This window comes from Aptenodytes patagonicus, chromosome 3 (genome assembly GCF_965638725.1).
Source record: "Aptenodytes patagonicus chromosome 3, bAptPat1.pri.cur, whole genome shotgun sequence".
NCBI classification, from domain to species: Eukaryota; Metazoa; Chordata; class Aves; order Sphenisciformes; family Spheniscidae; genus Aptenodytes; species Aptenodytes patagonicus.
Genome location: NC_134951.1, coordinates 35,008,020 through 35,021,518, shown reverse-complemented (window position 1 = coordinate 35,021,518; position 13,499 = coordinate 35,008,020). Strand labels below are relative to the sequence as shown.

The 13,499-nt window shown below is 39.6% G+C and overlaps 1 protein-coding gene across 2 annotated transcripts in view; it reads left to right on the top strand.

Moving 5' to 3' along the window:
* COL9A1 (collagen type IX alpha 1 chain) overlaps positions 1–11,061 on the top strand; it is a 78,858-nt gene extending 67,797 nt beyond the window's left edge. For both annotated transcript variants that reach the window (XM_076333009.1, XM_076333010.1), the window contains exons 33-38: positions 1,643–1,675; positions 3,527–3,673; positions 4,125–4,179; positions 6,247–6,435; positions 9,251–9,328; positions 10,565–11,061. In XM_076333009.1, coding sequence (XP_076189124.1) covers positions 1,643–1,675; positions 3,527–3,673; positions 4,125–4,179; positions 6,247–6,435; positions 9,251–9,328; positions 10,565–10,749 — 687 coding nt within the window. In that variant the 3' untranslated portion in view covers positions 10,750–11,061. The remainder of the gene's footprint in view (positions 1–1,642; positions 1,676–3,526; positions 3,674–4,124; positions 4,180–6,246; positions 6,436–9,250; positions 9,329–10,564) is intronic.
* The last annotated feature ends 2,438 nt before the right edge of the window (positions 11,062–13,499 follow it).

Sequence of the window (13,499 nt, the reverse complement as noted above, 5' to 3'; positions counted from 1 at the left end):
GTTCTATTAGCCTGGTCATGCCATTCCTGCTGTTTTGAAAGCACTCTGAGATATGCATATTCTATTAGGTGTATAATACAGTACAGACTGCCTTGAAGTGTGTGTGTGTGTATATACAGATAGATACATATGTAGAGATACACTAAGCATTTATATATAAATATATATATGTATACACACACATAAATTCTTAGTGTTTGAGGCAGTGAGGATGAGGAGGTATTTTAATTCAGGTGAAAAAGGAGCACAGATAATAAATATCCTTAATAACTCAGACTTGATGGAAATATTTTGTATTGCCTTTATCTTTGGAAATAAGATGTAGCAACTGGCTGTTAGGGAGAGGGAGAATAGTCTGGGAAGAGGCTGTGGCACTGTGATATTGCTGGAGGAAGGTGTATATAGTGCAGGACATGTAGTCTGCTGTCATGTTGTGACAGTCAACTGTGTCATGTTGTGAATTCACGTGGGTAATGCCTGGGTCATGTGCCCTTGGGTAGAGGATTTGTTTTCCTATGGAAAGAGAAATGCGCTAGTACAGCCGCTCCTATGGGGCCCCATCCAGCAAAGCCAGAACTTGATCTTTCAGAAGGAACTAAACTGTTCCCTATCTAAAAAATGGTAGCCAGGTTGTGTGCTGGAAATGAGCACTTTTTTCCTTACACTCTGCAATTCTGAAAGGCTTTTAAAGTTAATTAACAGCCCTAGTGAGCTAGATGTCCAGTAATGCAGCTTTACCATCACTATACAGATTCCCAGGAAGCAATACTATGGGTTGTTTAAGTGTGCTGCCAAGTTAGTCTGTTTTTAAACCTTTAACAGTTGCTATTTCTACTTCACTTATAGCATATTCATTAACAGACAGTGGCCCTTGTGACCTTTAGAAACCACTTATTTCACCAATGACATTTAGGAACTAGGAAAATACAATATTGAGAAATCTCTCCAAGAGTAATACGAAAACACCGCAGAAGAAGAGTTAATCTGTTTCATAGGTGATTACAAGATTTTGAAATTTTTTGTTTTTTCCTATTCAGAGGGAAAACAAAAAACTTCTGAATAGTGGGACTGCTATTCTCAGTCAAGTGATAGAGGGATCTCGGGGTTGTTCGAGCCAGGAGCAAGGTTGCTGGGAACAAGAACTTCTAGGGGTTTGGCTTCTTCACAGCACATTGGGTAGACACCTGCTCGGTTTCTGTTGCAGTTTTGTTAGGGATAACACAGCACTGTAAAATATCCGTAATTCTGTCAAACTAGAAAATCCTGATTAAATAATGCTTCCTCTAAAGTTTTCCAAGCAATCTACTGTCTAAGATTGTCCTGTGCTGTAACTGTGGTTTGAGAGGTTAGAGCCATGTGTCTAATTCTAAGGTAAGCAATACAAAACCAATTATAATAAACACACTTTCTTATTTGCACCTTACAGAAATATTTTTGAGAAAGGAATTTTACAAAAAAAATCTGACATTTAAGTTTTATTTCCAAATGAATTGTAATTCGTTTGAGATGTAATTTTGCGTAAAGCAACTCAATACTTTTTTTTTAATAGTGAAAAAAAAAAATCATGTCAACTTTACTGCATTTGTAATGTCTATGATAACGGATAGTCTCTTCTAATATAGTTTGTCTTATTTTTGCTTAGGGTGACATGGGATTACCAGGAGCAAAGGGAGCTGTAAGTATAATGAATAGCACTGTTGCAGAAATAGAGAGATCTAGTAGGTCAGATAGATCATTTTCTGATTTAAGAAAGAAAAATACAAATAATGAGTTCTTTATCACAGTTAAATTGAATGAGTTTCAGCAGCATTTCTTTTGTTTAAATTTTGAATACAGTTAATATTAAAATGAATTAGCTTTGGAAAGGAATTAATGTCCTGAATTCTAAGCTCCATAAAAGAGAAGCATCATTCAGCAGCAGTTTGCTGGCCAGCTAATTTTTTTTTTTTTTTTAAGGAAATGAATGCACTCTTTGTACAGTAGGTGTTGTATAGAAAGGAGGCCCGGTGCAGTGGCTGTGTGCAGCCTGTAATCTTTACACTGTGAAAAAGCTGGCAGCAGGACTGTGATGTCTGTGAAAGCAGAAGTATTTATGGCCCAGGTTGCCTTTTTTTTTTTTTTAAGAAATAACAGAATGATAGCTTTAATGTAGAAGGTGAGCAGAAGCTTGCATGTCACATAAGAAAAAGAATCTGAGAACTGAATGCATTCTTTTATTTCAGGATCACTAAAGAGTGGGATTGTTACAGCAGCTGACAGTTTGGGCTATGATACTAGCATATCAACAGTTCTGTGTACAGGGAACTGAGGTGGAACGTAACAGAAAGAGCTATGCTTGTGTTCTCAGTGGCCTGTGTGTCTTTGGGGCTAAGCAAATGCAAGCTCGAGAGTGTTTACTGCTGATCAAGATCTTACAGGAAGGACATGAGGAAGAGATAGAGTAGAGGAGAAATCTGTAGTTTTATCACCCTAGATTTTTAAAATCCTCTTCTCTTGATGAGACCTTAGAGAGCTTGTCATAGTAGTGAGTACATACACAAGGATGAGTAGTCCATCAGGGAACCTGATAACTCGCCAGACTGGGGAAGAAAGAAATGATGACTTCCTGGTTGTATAGTCCACAAAGGGAATTTTGCTGTCTTCTTAATATATCCGTTGAAGAGTGTTCTTTGGGGTTTCTTCTGACAGGGACAGCAATTAGCTGTCTCAGATGCAGCATAGATGGGACTGAAATGGCTCCGTCTTGTGGATTTAACTGATACCACAGTTGAGTAATTTGCTATGTTTTTGAGCATCTCTTTCGGCAGGTGTTGGTTTTTTTTTCCCCCAGTAGATTTGGGAAGCCATAAGTATGTAGGATTTTTTTTCTGTTTGTTTTGTTTGGGGGTTGGGTTTTGTTGGTTTTTTGGGGGTTGGTTTGGTTTTTGGTTGGTTTTTTTTCTTTGTTAGTATTAGTATGGATTAATAGTAGTACAATAACTTGTATTGAAAGTAACTCGAAGGCGCCTATTGGTGTACTCTCTATGAAAGGGAATGAAAGGCATTTTGAACAAGCAGGGAGCTGGAGTTTTTGCAATTTAAGGAGTTATGTTAATGTTATATATACATATATATATAATGTTAAGGAGTTATATATATCTATAATGTTAAGGAGTTAATGTCTAGAAAAGTTGCATGTGACATGCACAATGGCAGAAGTAGAAACCACGTATAGGAGATCTGTTCTTTGACAAAAAAAACCCCCAACGTCTTGTGCATGTCAGTATGGATGCCCATTTGCCTTTTTTGACAGAATATCTTATTTTTCCACTTCTCCCCTTTAAGGAAGGAATACAGACCTCTTTTTAAGTTTATAAATCACACAACTACTGACTCCAATTGCTGACTTAAAAAGAAGCTGTTCAACAACTCTACATCCCAGCACTCATTGCTTTGCAGTTGCGAATAGCTCCTGTCACCATTTTGATATGTCAGAATGAGTCTAACACTAGTATAGCAGTCCACTGAAGATCTCTTTCATTGTCAGGTTGGTAATCCTGGAGACCCTGGTTCCCGTGGGCCTGAGGGAAGTCGGGGACTGCCTGGCATGGAAGGGCCACGAGGCTCACCTGGACCACGAGGCTTGCAGGGCGAACAGGGTGCCCCAGGTCTGCCTGGCAGCCAAGGTCCAGCTGTAAGTACTGTGTTAATGTGATTGGTATCTTTTGAACAGTTAGCTGTCACTCACACCACTCCTTTTCTTGCATCAGAAGCTACATACACATGCAAAACCCAAGTGCCACAGTACAGTTTGAAATACACTGTACCTCACAACAGGCACATTTGTGCACCAGAGAAATCTTAGGGTTGTATACAGTTAGGTCCTTGGGTCGTCGGATTTCAGTTCAGTTCCATTTTCTTACGCTCACCCCACTGCTGTAGTGCGCGTGTACCATGTTTGATACATGGGTGTCTCACACATAGTATCTACCTTGCTAGTCAAATTGACTTCAGCTGGAATAGTTGCACTTGCAGGGACTGGAATATCTTTTATTGACCGGCCAGTACTTTTTGCATCAGGCACACTTATAAAATGTACTGTGATATCAGCTGGTTTTTTTAAGCTATTATTTTTTTAATCCTAGGGAAAAGAACCAACCGATCAGCACATTAAGCAGGTTTGCATGAGAGTCATGCAAGGTAAGCATACTAAAAAGTATTTGATGTTTCTTGTGCATTTAAATCGGGATAATCTACTGCTGTGGAGGCAACCAAGATTTTCCCACTCTTATCCAGAACAAATAGCGTGGCCTCAGCAGGGGACCTGGCAGAAAATCTTCCCACATGTGAATGTGGGCACAATATGAGAGAATATGAGAAAGACGTCCCTTATTTTATATATACTTTGCAGCCTCATTGAAATACCTGTTGATTCCACACTATTACTATAGTAACCAGGCAATAGACCGAAGTGTTTTTATGAAAAACATCTATTTAGTGTAGAAATCACTTGCTATGTTTTCATATATAAAAGTACGCGGCTTCACTGAGAGCTTGTTTTGCCATTTGTACTAATATACTATTAGATTACAGCAAACAAACTATGTGGAAAATAGGTTAAAAAAAAAAGAGGAGTGCGGAGAGGCTTTTTGTAGATAACATACCGTAAAATGAAAGCAATAGGCAGATGTTCTAAACCTTAATTATATTTGCTCAGTTGTTCTTGACACACACAGAAATCTGGAGCTTTTCTAATACAGTTGGGTGCATGGGATTTACCAAGTTTAAAATTTATGCTGCCCTGTAAGCACAAAAGATACTTTTCAGTACTTGCTATTGAAGATGCCCTTAGGGATATTATGCCTTTGTAATGTTAAGAATTTACCAGAATGAAATTGCTGCTCATGATTTAATCTAAAAATTATCAGTAGTCAACACTGTTCTTGATACTGCCCAACAGGGTATTTTTTTTTTTTTTTTAAACTTTCTATAAATAGGATAAAAAGGCCTTTTAAAGTGATCCCTTGAAAGACACAGTAATATTGAGGAGGATTATATTGGAATCAGATATGATGCTTGAATTTATTCATAACCATCAGAATTAGCAGTGAAGAGAAGGATATGGGAAAAATCTAGACTGTCTTCATTGCATCCCTCTTGAGAGCCCCTATAATTGTCAATGCTGTCATGCTTTAAAAAAAAAAGACAAAAGGAAAAAAAAAAAGAAGAAATCAATCCAAATGGGTCCCTGGAACCTTGTCAGCTTAAAGACAACTGTTACTGAAGTTCAGCTCCTTAGTAGGCTTTGCCCACAGATTGCTATCCCCAGTCTTCCTCATGTATCTGCTAGCCATAGTTCCTGTTTTATTTCAGATCCTTTGCACCACCTCACCACCCCCATCTTAATTTTTCTTAGTTGTGGGCACAAAATAACTAGTTTTGCCAAGTCATGCAGATTTTATAGCAAATGTCATATGGAATTGTGTGTGGCTGTATCCAGAGAAAGTTATTTCTAAGGCATGCTTGGAAGATGGATTTGAAGTCTAGAATAAAAACTGTAAGCAAAGAGAGGACTGCTCTCATGGTGTTAGAGCAGTGGTCTGAAAGGGGGATGAGGAAAAGAAAATAGCTAGCTTAGACCATTCCAAGGAATGGCAAGCTGATCCTATGCCTAATGAAGAGCAAAGCTCCTGCTGATCTACCTTAAGAAAAGATCAACATAAAATGTTTAATTATTTATCAAACTTGAGCTCACGAGTACCACTTTCTTCTGAAAAAGAAGGCCTGCACTTACTTCACACGCCAATGTAGATGACTGCCCTCATGCTTTTCAGCTGTTCCTTCTTGTAAAGAGGAAGGATTAACATGTAGTAAGGAAGAGAGATATTTGCTCTTTTAAGAGGCAGCAATTGCATGAGTAAGTTTTCTTACTAGATGGTTGAAATTTAAATGACATAGAAAATTATAAGGACATTTCTAAATAAACCATAGAAATTTAAGTAATTTCAGCTTGCAAACATTAAATGTTTAAGATGTAGGCTTCAGAGTGACCAGCTTCACCATGTGTCTATGCAGTTTCCCTCTAGTAGTACTAAGATAATATCTTACATGTAACAAACTTTGTAAATAGCCTTGTACATAAGGAAGGTGCTGTACCATGATCTGTCAGTTTCTGCAGCAGAGAATACATGTTCTTCTTCAGTGAACATGAGAATCTCTCTATTCAGATCCACTTACTGCTTAATTCTGTCTTCCTGTTCGTTGCAGAACAACTAGCTCAGCTGGCAGCCAGTCTTAGGAGGCCGGAATTTGGTGCTCCAGGTCTTCCTGGCCGACCGGGACCACCAGGTGCTCCAGGGCCTGCTGGCGAAAATGGCTTCCCAGGACAGCTTGGACCCCGTGGCTTGCCTGGCCTTAAAGGTCCCCCTGGTGAGATCGGTCGTAAAGGTCCTAAAGGTAAGAAATTCTGTAACTGGCTTTCAGTTGTTGACTGCTCCAATTTTTCGTGGTTTTGGGTTTTTTTTCCTTTAGATTATAGATTGTGGATGTACATTGTACACGTGTAAAGTCCAAAGAGATCCTGAATTAGGAACCTAAGCTGTTTCCTGTAACTGTTGCCTCAGTTGCCCCAGTGATTAAAAGGCATATTGGCCTGGCCTCAGCAAGACTTGTTTATAATTCCGTTTTTTGTCATCAAATCACTTATACAATATGAAAAAGGACAGGCATCTGCCTTGAACTAGAAGTAAGCAGCTGAGTCAGATTCCTAATATTAATTTACCCTCTCATGGACTTTTGAGGTTTGTGTTTTTCATATGCTGAGAAGTTCCAGCAGTGATTCTCTCTTTCCTCTACTCAGTCTGGTTGTGGACCTCACTTCTGCAAGACTTGCGGTCCCAAAAGCTAATGTAAACAGTCAGATTCATTTGCTAATCTCTAGCCTACTTTTCTAAGTCTATCCAGTTTCTCACATTACAAGTGACTGACAACAATCTGCCTCTTTTATTTGGGTATAATACTTGAGCCATTTAACATCATTGCACCACGTACCACAATTGATTGATTCTTTGGAAAGAACAAATCCATAATAAAATTGACTAACCTTATACTTTACAAAAAAACTTTGATCTAAGTTAATCTCTTTTGTTCCTGACTGAGAGGGTTTATAGACCTCCAAAGGATTATACAGTAGAATTTTCTGCAAAGTCTTATGACCGCTATGTATGTATTAGTTTCTATTCAGCAGTGGTTTTGATTTGTTTTCTTGAAGGAAGGTTTTATTTTAAAATTGTATTTCTGCACAAAGCTGGTCTGTCGCTGGATTAGAGCATTTACTTTTGTCTCAAGTTTTATTTGAAAGTAAAATTGGGAAAACCTTTGAGAGAAGGAATAGAATACAAACAAAGCAAACCTTAACAGCATTGTCACTGGAGCTCTGTTACTGTTTTTATTTAATGTAATGTCATCTGTATTCACAGAAGCAACAAAAAATGGAGATAAAAAGGTGATCTGATATGCTGAATTTGATTCATCACACAGCAGGCTGCACTGTGTTAATATTAAAAAAAAAATCTAGAGAGCATAAAAAAAGCCCCAAACAAGCAAAATGCTTTGTTTCCTATCATAATTGTCATGAAAGTCCAAGTTACCTTACAGTAAACCTTGAAATACAATTACAGATACAAGAGAAGTGGTGAATGCTTTCATGTGCAAGAGCTATCATGATGGTACATGGCAGGCACCCTGAAAAAAATCTCAGTGCTTCACACTCAGTTCCTGGTAGTTACCAGAGTTCCACAGAGGTCACAGAGATGAAATTACTTTCCCCATCCTTTTGGGGAGTTGTCTGAGATGGGAGTGAGAGGAAAAGGGTACCTAGGACATGGGATAAAAGGGAAAAGGAGGAGCATGTTGAGAATGGTTTAGAAGGGCACGATAAAGAGGAGAGAGAAACACGAGAACGTGTTACTGTGAGATAGAGCAGAAGGTACAAAGGTACAGTGATTTTTAACAGCATCAACAACCGCAGCATCAACAACAGCAGCATCAAAAAGAGCTGGCTCAAGGAAGGAGGTTATAGTGACTTTAATGAGCAACCTGGGGTAGTGAAGGAGGGCAGAATCAGAAATAAGAAGTTGGAGAAGTTTGGGGTAACCAGCAGTAAACACTATTCCAAAGTGTTCAGTAGCTGGAAATAGCAGAAGTATATATGGGCAACCTGACATCAGCGCTTCCAGTAGCTGTATTTACAAAGACAGGCTGAATCTCCATGTTGACTAGGCAGTCTGAAGCGTGGAGTTAAGATTCCTCCTCTAGTACCCTGTGTGCATCTTTTATTGAAACTTGGACTTTTGTACTGACTCCTGTGTTCCTTTACATAGCTTCCTCATTTTCTGCTGTGCCATTTCTAGGCAAGCCCCAAACTTAACAGTCCATTCCAACTCTCCTCACTGCAGTACAAGAAAGTATGGAAGTATAAAACAAAGCTCACTCAAACATTATTAGGCATATACTTGCGACTTTCGACTTGCAGCAAAAAAAAATAAAATCAGGAGTTTACATAGAGTATTCATGAGTGGTAGATATATGTACTTTTATGGAATATATACAGTGAACAGAATTTGAACTTTACAACTAAAACAACAAAAAACCCACCTTCTTACTAAGATGCTTCTTGTTTGGAGCAACATATGAGTTTGAAGAAAAGCTGGGCACCCACCAAAGAAAAGTGTTCTCGTATACTGGTATTACGGAGAAAGTCCTTTGTTTTACTTTTATGAACGTCTTATGTGGATGTCAACAGAAAACTGTAATGTGTGCAAGCCAGCTTCTCTTTTCTTCTCTGCACTAGCTGTCTCAAGGACCAGCACTTGAGAATTTTTACTTATTAGCGGAGTTCGCGTGGTCTTGCAAAAGCCATTCGCCAGTACTCTCAGTCTGTATTCCGAAACAGCCTGTGTTGTTCTGTGAGTTTGGTTTATTTTTGTTATCTAGGCTATGGCGTATTTCATGTGGTACTTACTGTCTGGCCCCAGGTGTTTTTTTTCCCCTCCAACGTGTCTACTTCAGAGTATAACTCAAATGGGGGAGAAAAATCCAAACAAACCCCAAACCTCTTACAAGGACATGTGTCAGGACATCATTCAAAGATGCTAACAATACATACAGCCACCTGAATTCTTTGCTTGTTAGCCATTCACCTCTGAGAGGGAACTTACTGAAAGTAATATTCCAAGCAGGCTGTAACTAATATTTCATGAATTTGCTTTAGGTGAACCAGGAGAAAGAGGAGAAAGAGGATTTCCAGGCAGAGGACTGAAAGGTTACCCTGGACCAAGAGGTCTTCCAGGTAAATATAACAAGGATGAGGATAAAAAAGAAAAGATGTAGCAAAAATTTTTTCAGAACTGATACCTCAAGCTGCCTTGAAAAGATAAAAGGTGTCCATTAAGCAATAAGCTCCCAAATAACAGAACGTCATAATTTTTACTTCGTAGGTAATAATACAGTCACACATTAGAATTAAAAGCTCTTTTACTAAAGAGCTACCACCCCATTTATCTCAGTGTAGAAAGACTAGGAAAAATGTATACAAGGCATTAAAAAAAAAAGACAATCACACATGTGTGTATATATGTGTGATCACCTCTTTTTTTTTTAATATAAGTATTTATTTATATATAAAATAAAACGAAAAAAGGCCACAATCCCAGATTATCTCACTGGCAGCAACAGCAGTCTTCAAAATCTCCATTCATAATTTAGGACATTCAAAATACAATTCTCCTTTATTTGTGTAGTAATTAATTGCAGTGTTATGTAACAAGAGTCCAGGACAGATTCTTGCTTATAAGTGCAGCACAACTGGCCTCTAGTGGCCAGTGAGTGAAAATAAACATGTTATTTCCGTCAGTATCTCTCTACAGTGTGTTTCAGTGTGTGTATATACAGACAGAAAATACCAAAATTTGTTCTCTTTGTAAAAAGGAGAAAAAAATAAATCAGTTGAGTATAGACTGATAGCTAGGACGTTTGTGAAACTTGGTGTTGTCTTCTTTAGAAATTTATCATTGGAAGAGGCTTACTAAAATCACCGTATTTCATCCCTTCATTGAAGATTTAGAAGTAAAAAGATACTTTAGTGCTCAGCAGTTCCGCTCTATACATCTATTTCCCCGACACATCTGAGTGGAGAATAAAAATAAATTCTTGATAGTCTCTTTCTGGAGTGCTAACAGAACTCTGAAGTAGCGAGTAGCATCTACACCTTCATACGCATCGCCAACAGGGTTGTCTGCAGTGCTGCAATCAGTTGTACTGCATAGCTTTTTATAGCAGCGGAGCTGCTCCAGTATAACTGGAGAGGGTTGGGCCTGAAATTCCATTGCTGTAGATGTGTAAACACAGCCTGGTTGGCTATTAGAAGAAAACCGTCCCTCTAAGCAGGCACCTCTCTGGGGAATCCACTGAGAGCAGTAAAAAGCCATCTTCACACAGCTTTGAAGAACAGGATGTTCGGTAAAGCTACATTTATACTAAGCAAGTCATATGCTGCCAATTTTTAGACCTGCATCCACTTTTCCAGGTGAACCAGGCAAACCCAGCTATGGCAGGGAAGGCCGTGATGGTGAACGAGGTCTCCCTGGAGTGGCTGGTCAGCCGGGGGTTCCTGGTCCTCCTGGCCCTCCCGGCCCTCCTGGGTACTGCGAGCCATCATCTTGCAGAATGCAGGCTGGACAGAGAGCTGGTAAGAACATGAAAGGGCCATGAATGGGCAACGCAAGTGCCACCAAGTGTCGGCATCAATTTACTTCCTGCACAGACAGCTGAGAAAAAATAAGGAATGAAGGAGAAATACAAACAAGGAGAAACCTTTCAACCAAGGTTTCAGTAAGGCATTTTTAACACAGTGGTTGTACATTCTTTCTAACGGTGTACTTAGCAACACAAGCTGGACCAATGGTGCTTACAGAAATACACAGGTGATGCCTTCTGGCTTTTTCTCCCTTTGGGGGAAAAAAAGGCACTTGTCTATTTTTATTTTTTTTTTAAATAAAGAGTTTCTGTGATGTCTCCTCCTCCCCTACTTAATTCCTATGATGTATGATGTACAGTGAAATAACATGCCTTCAGCCATCAAATAAAAAAGGAACAGTTTATTTACTTCAGTTGTAGCTATTCTTTTATGCTTATAAAATAAATTCCAGAGCACTCCCAAGCAAATTACATCACTTCATGCACAGTCGTTTCATTGTATGTATGTGCTGTACAGGATATGCTAAACCTCCCTCAGCTCTTCTTCTATTCAACTGTAGAAACAGAGTTGGGAGGCCGGTCTTATGGAAACCTGACACCTTTTACGCTGTAAATCTCTGTAAAGGTATGATCGCTGGGTTCTCGTGAATAAGCCATGTGGAATAACCTCTTCATTTTCCACTCCAATTTGTGTTGCATTCGTAATTTTGTATGAAGCCTGTTCCAGCTTGCCTCCTTCTATGTTAAACTAAAACAAAAGGCGAGAAGCCACTGTCAAGGGGATTTTGAGTCCCAGAAATATGAAAGTTTTATAGTAGAGATTACAGATTTTGAAGTAACATCTGTGGTTGTACAAAAAACAAATAAATAATGTTTTAATCCCCCTATATGTTTTTGTACGTATGGTTACATTCAATACCAATAACCAGACCAGCTAGAAGACCGCCATTAGACATCCCAAGGTGCTTTTTTAGATAAACTCGATTTTTAGAGGAAAATGTGCAATGTGGATATTTTGTTTCTCTCTGTATAAATTAAACTATTTGTGGTTTTGACTTTACCTTCTCTGAAGTGTATTCTCTCTCAAAGACAACAATGAAACCACCCTATGATGTTTCCTTTTATTTCGCTATTAGTCATCCAAATTTTCAAATACAAACTTTGGCACACTTGCTTTACGCACTGATTTTTTTTTTTTTCCTAGCCCTTCATTGTCTGTTTACATTCAAAATCGTTGACTTGTATGCCATGTGAGAATATAAAGAAATAACACGATCATTTGAGCTATGCGTTTTGCATGTAACATGTAAGACAACACTAAAGGGAAAGATACTGGTATAATATATACTCTGAAAGGAATTATTGAAAAAAAACAATATATAAGCCTTGCCCAAAACAAACCCCTAGCTGCATCTAAGAGCCGCTTCTCTGGCACCTCATGTGTTGACAGAAAATGCCTAAGTAGAGATCACTTGGGAGAAAAATGTCTGATAAAGCTGCCTACTAAAAGAAAGTATATTTGCACATTTATTAGAGACTTCTGAGAACGAGTTAAATGGGATTAATTTTGATAATCTTTTTATGTGGGCCCATGTGAACCTCATGAGGTTTAACAAGGCCAAGTTCAAGGCCCTGCATCTGGGTCGGGGCAACCCCTGGTATCAATACAGGCTGGGGGACGAAGGGATTGAGAGCAGCCCTGCCGAGAAGGACTTGGGGGTACTGGTGGATGAAAAGCTGGACATGAGCCAGCACTGTGCGCTCGCAGCCCAGAAGGCCAATCGTATCCTGGGCTGCATCAAAAGAAGCGTGGCCAGCAGGTCGAGGGAGGTGATTCTGCCCCTCTACTCTGCTCTGGTGAGACCCCACCTGGAGTACTGCGTCCAGCTCTGGAGACCTCAGCATAAGAAAGACACGGACCTGTTGGAGCGAGTCCAGAAGAGGGTCACGAAAATGATCAGGGGGATGAAACACCTCTCCTATGAAGAAAGGCTGAGAGAGTTGGGGTTGTTCAGCCTGCAGAAGAGAAGGCTTCGGGGAGACCTTATTGCAGCCTATCAGTACTTAAAGGGGGCTTATAAGAAAGATGGGGACAAACTCTTTATCAGGGCCTGTTGTGACAGGACAAGGGGGAATGGCTTTAAACTAAAGGGGGGTAGATTTAGACTAGATCTAAGGAAGAAATTTTTTTACGCTGAGGGTGGTGAAACCCTGGCGGAGGTTGCCCAGAGAGGTGGTGGATGCCCCATCCCTGGAAACATTCAAGGTCAGGTTGGACGGGGCTCTGAGCAACCTGATCTGGTTGAAGATGTCCCTGCCCATGGCAGGGGGGTTGGACTAGATGACCTTTAGAGGTCCCTTCCAACCCAAACTATTCTGTGAGTCTATGTCCCTTGCACAGCCCAGTATTTTAAATGATAAAATATAAAAGAGGTTGAATCTTTACAAGTAAGTCTTTATCTACAAGTGTCTACTGCTGTCTAGTTCCACAGAAGCAGCACCAGGTGAGATCTCGGGGAAACAATGGGGGAAGAAAACAGGCATAAAGATGTGCCATCCTTCCCAGAGACTCTGGGCGAAACCCGAGACAGGACCGCTTTCCTGCACCTCCAGTTTGGCCAAACTCTCTCATAACCGACATCTCCCACTTTAATACTACAAGAAGCCATCAGAATAGATGAGTGCAAAGAATTTCATTCTTAAGAAACAAATCGAGACAATTGTGTATGCGGTGATTAGCTTGTTCACACATAAGGGTGTTCCAT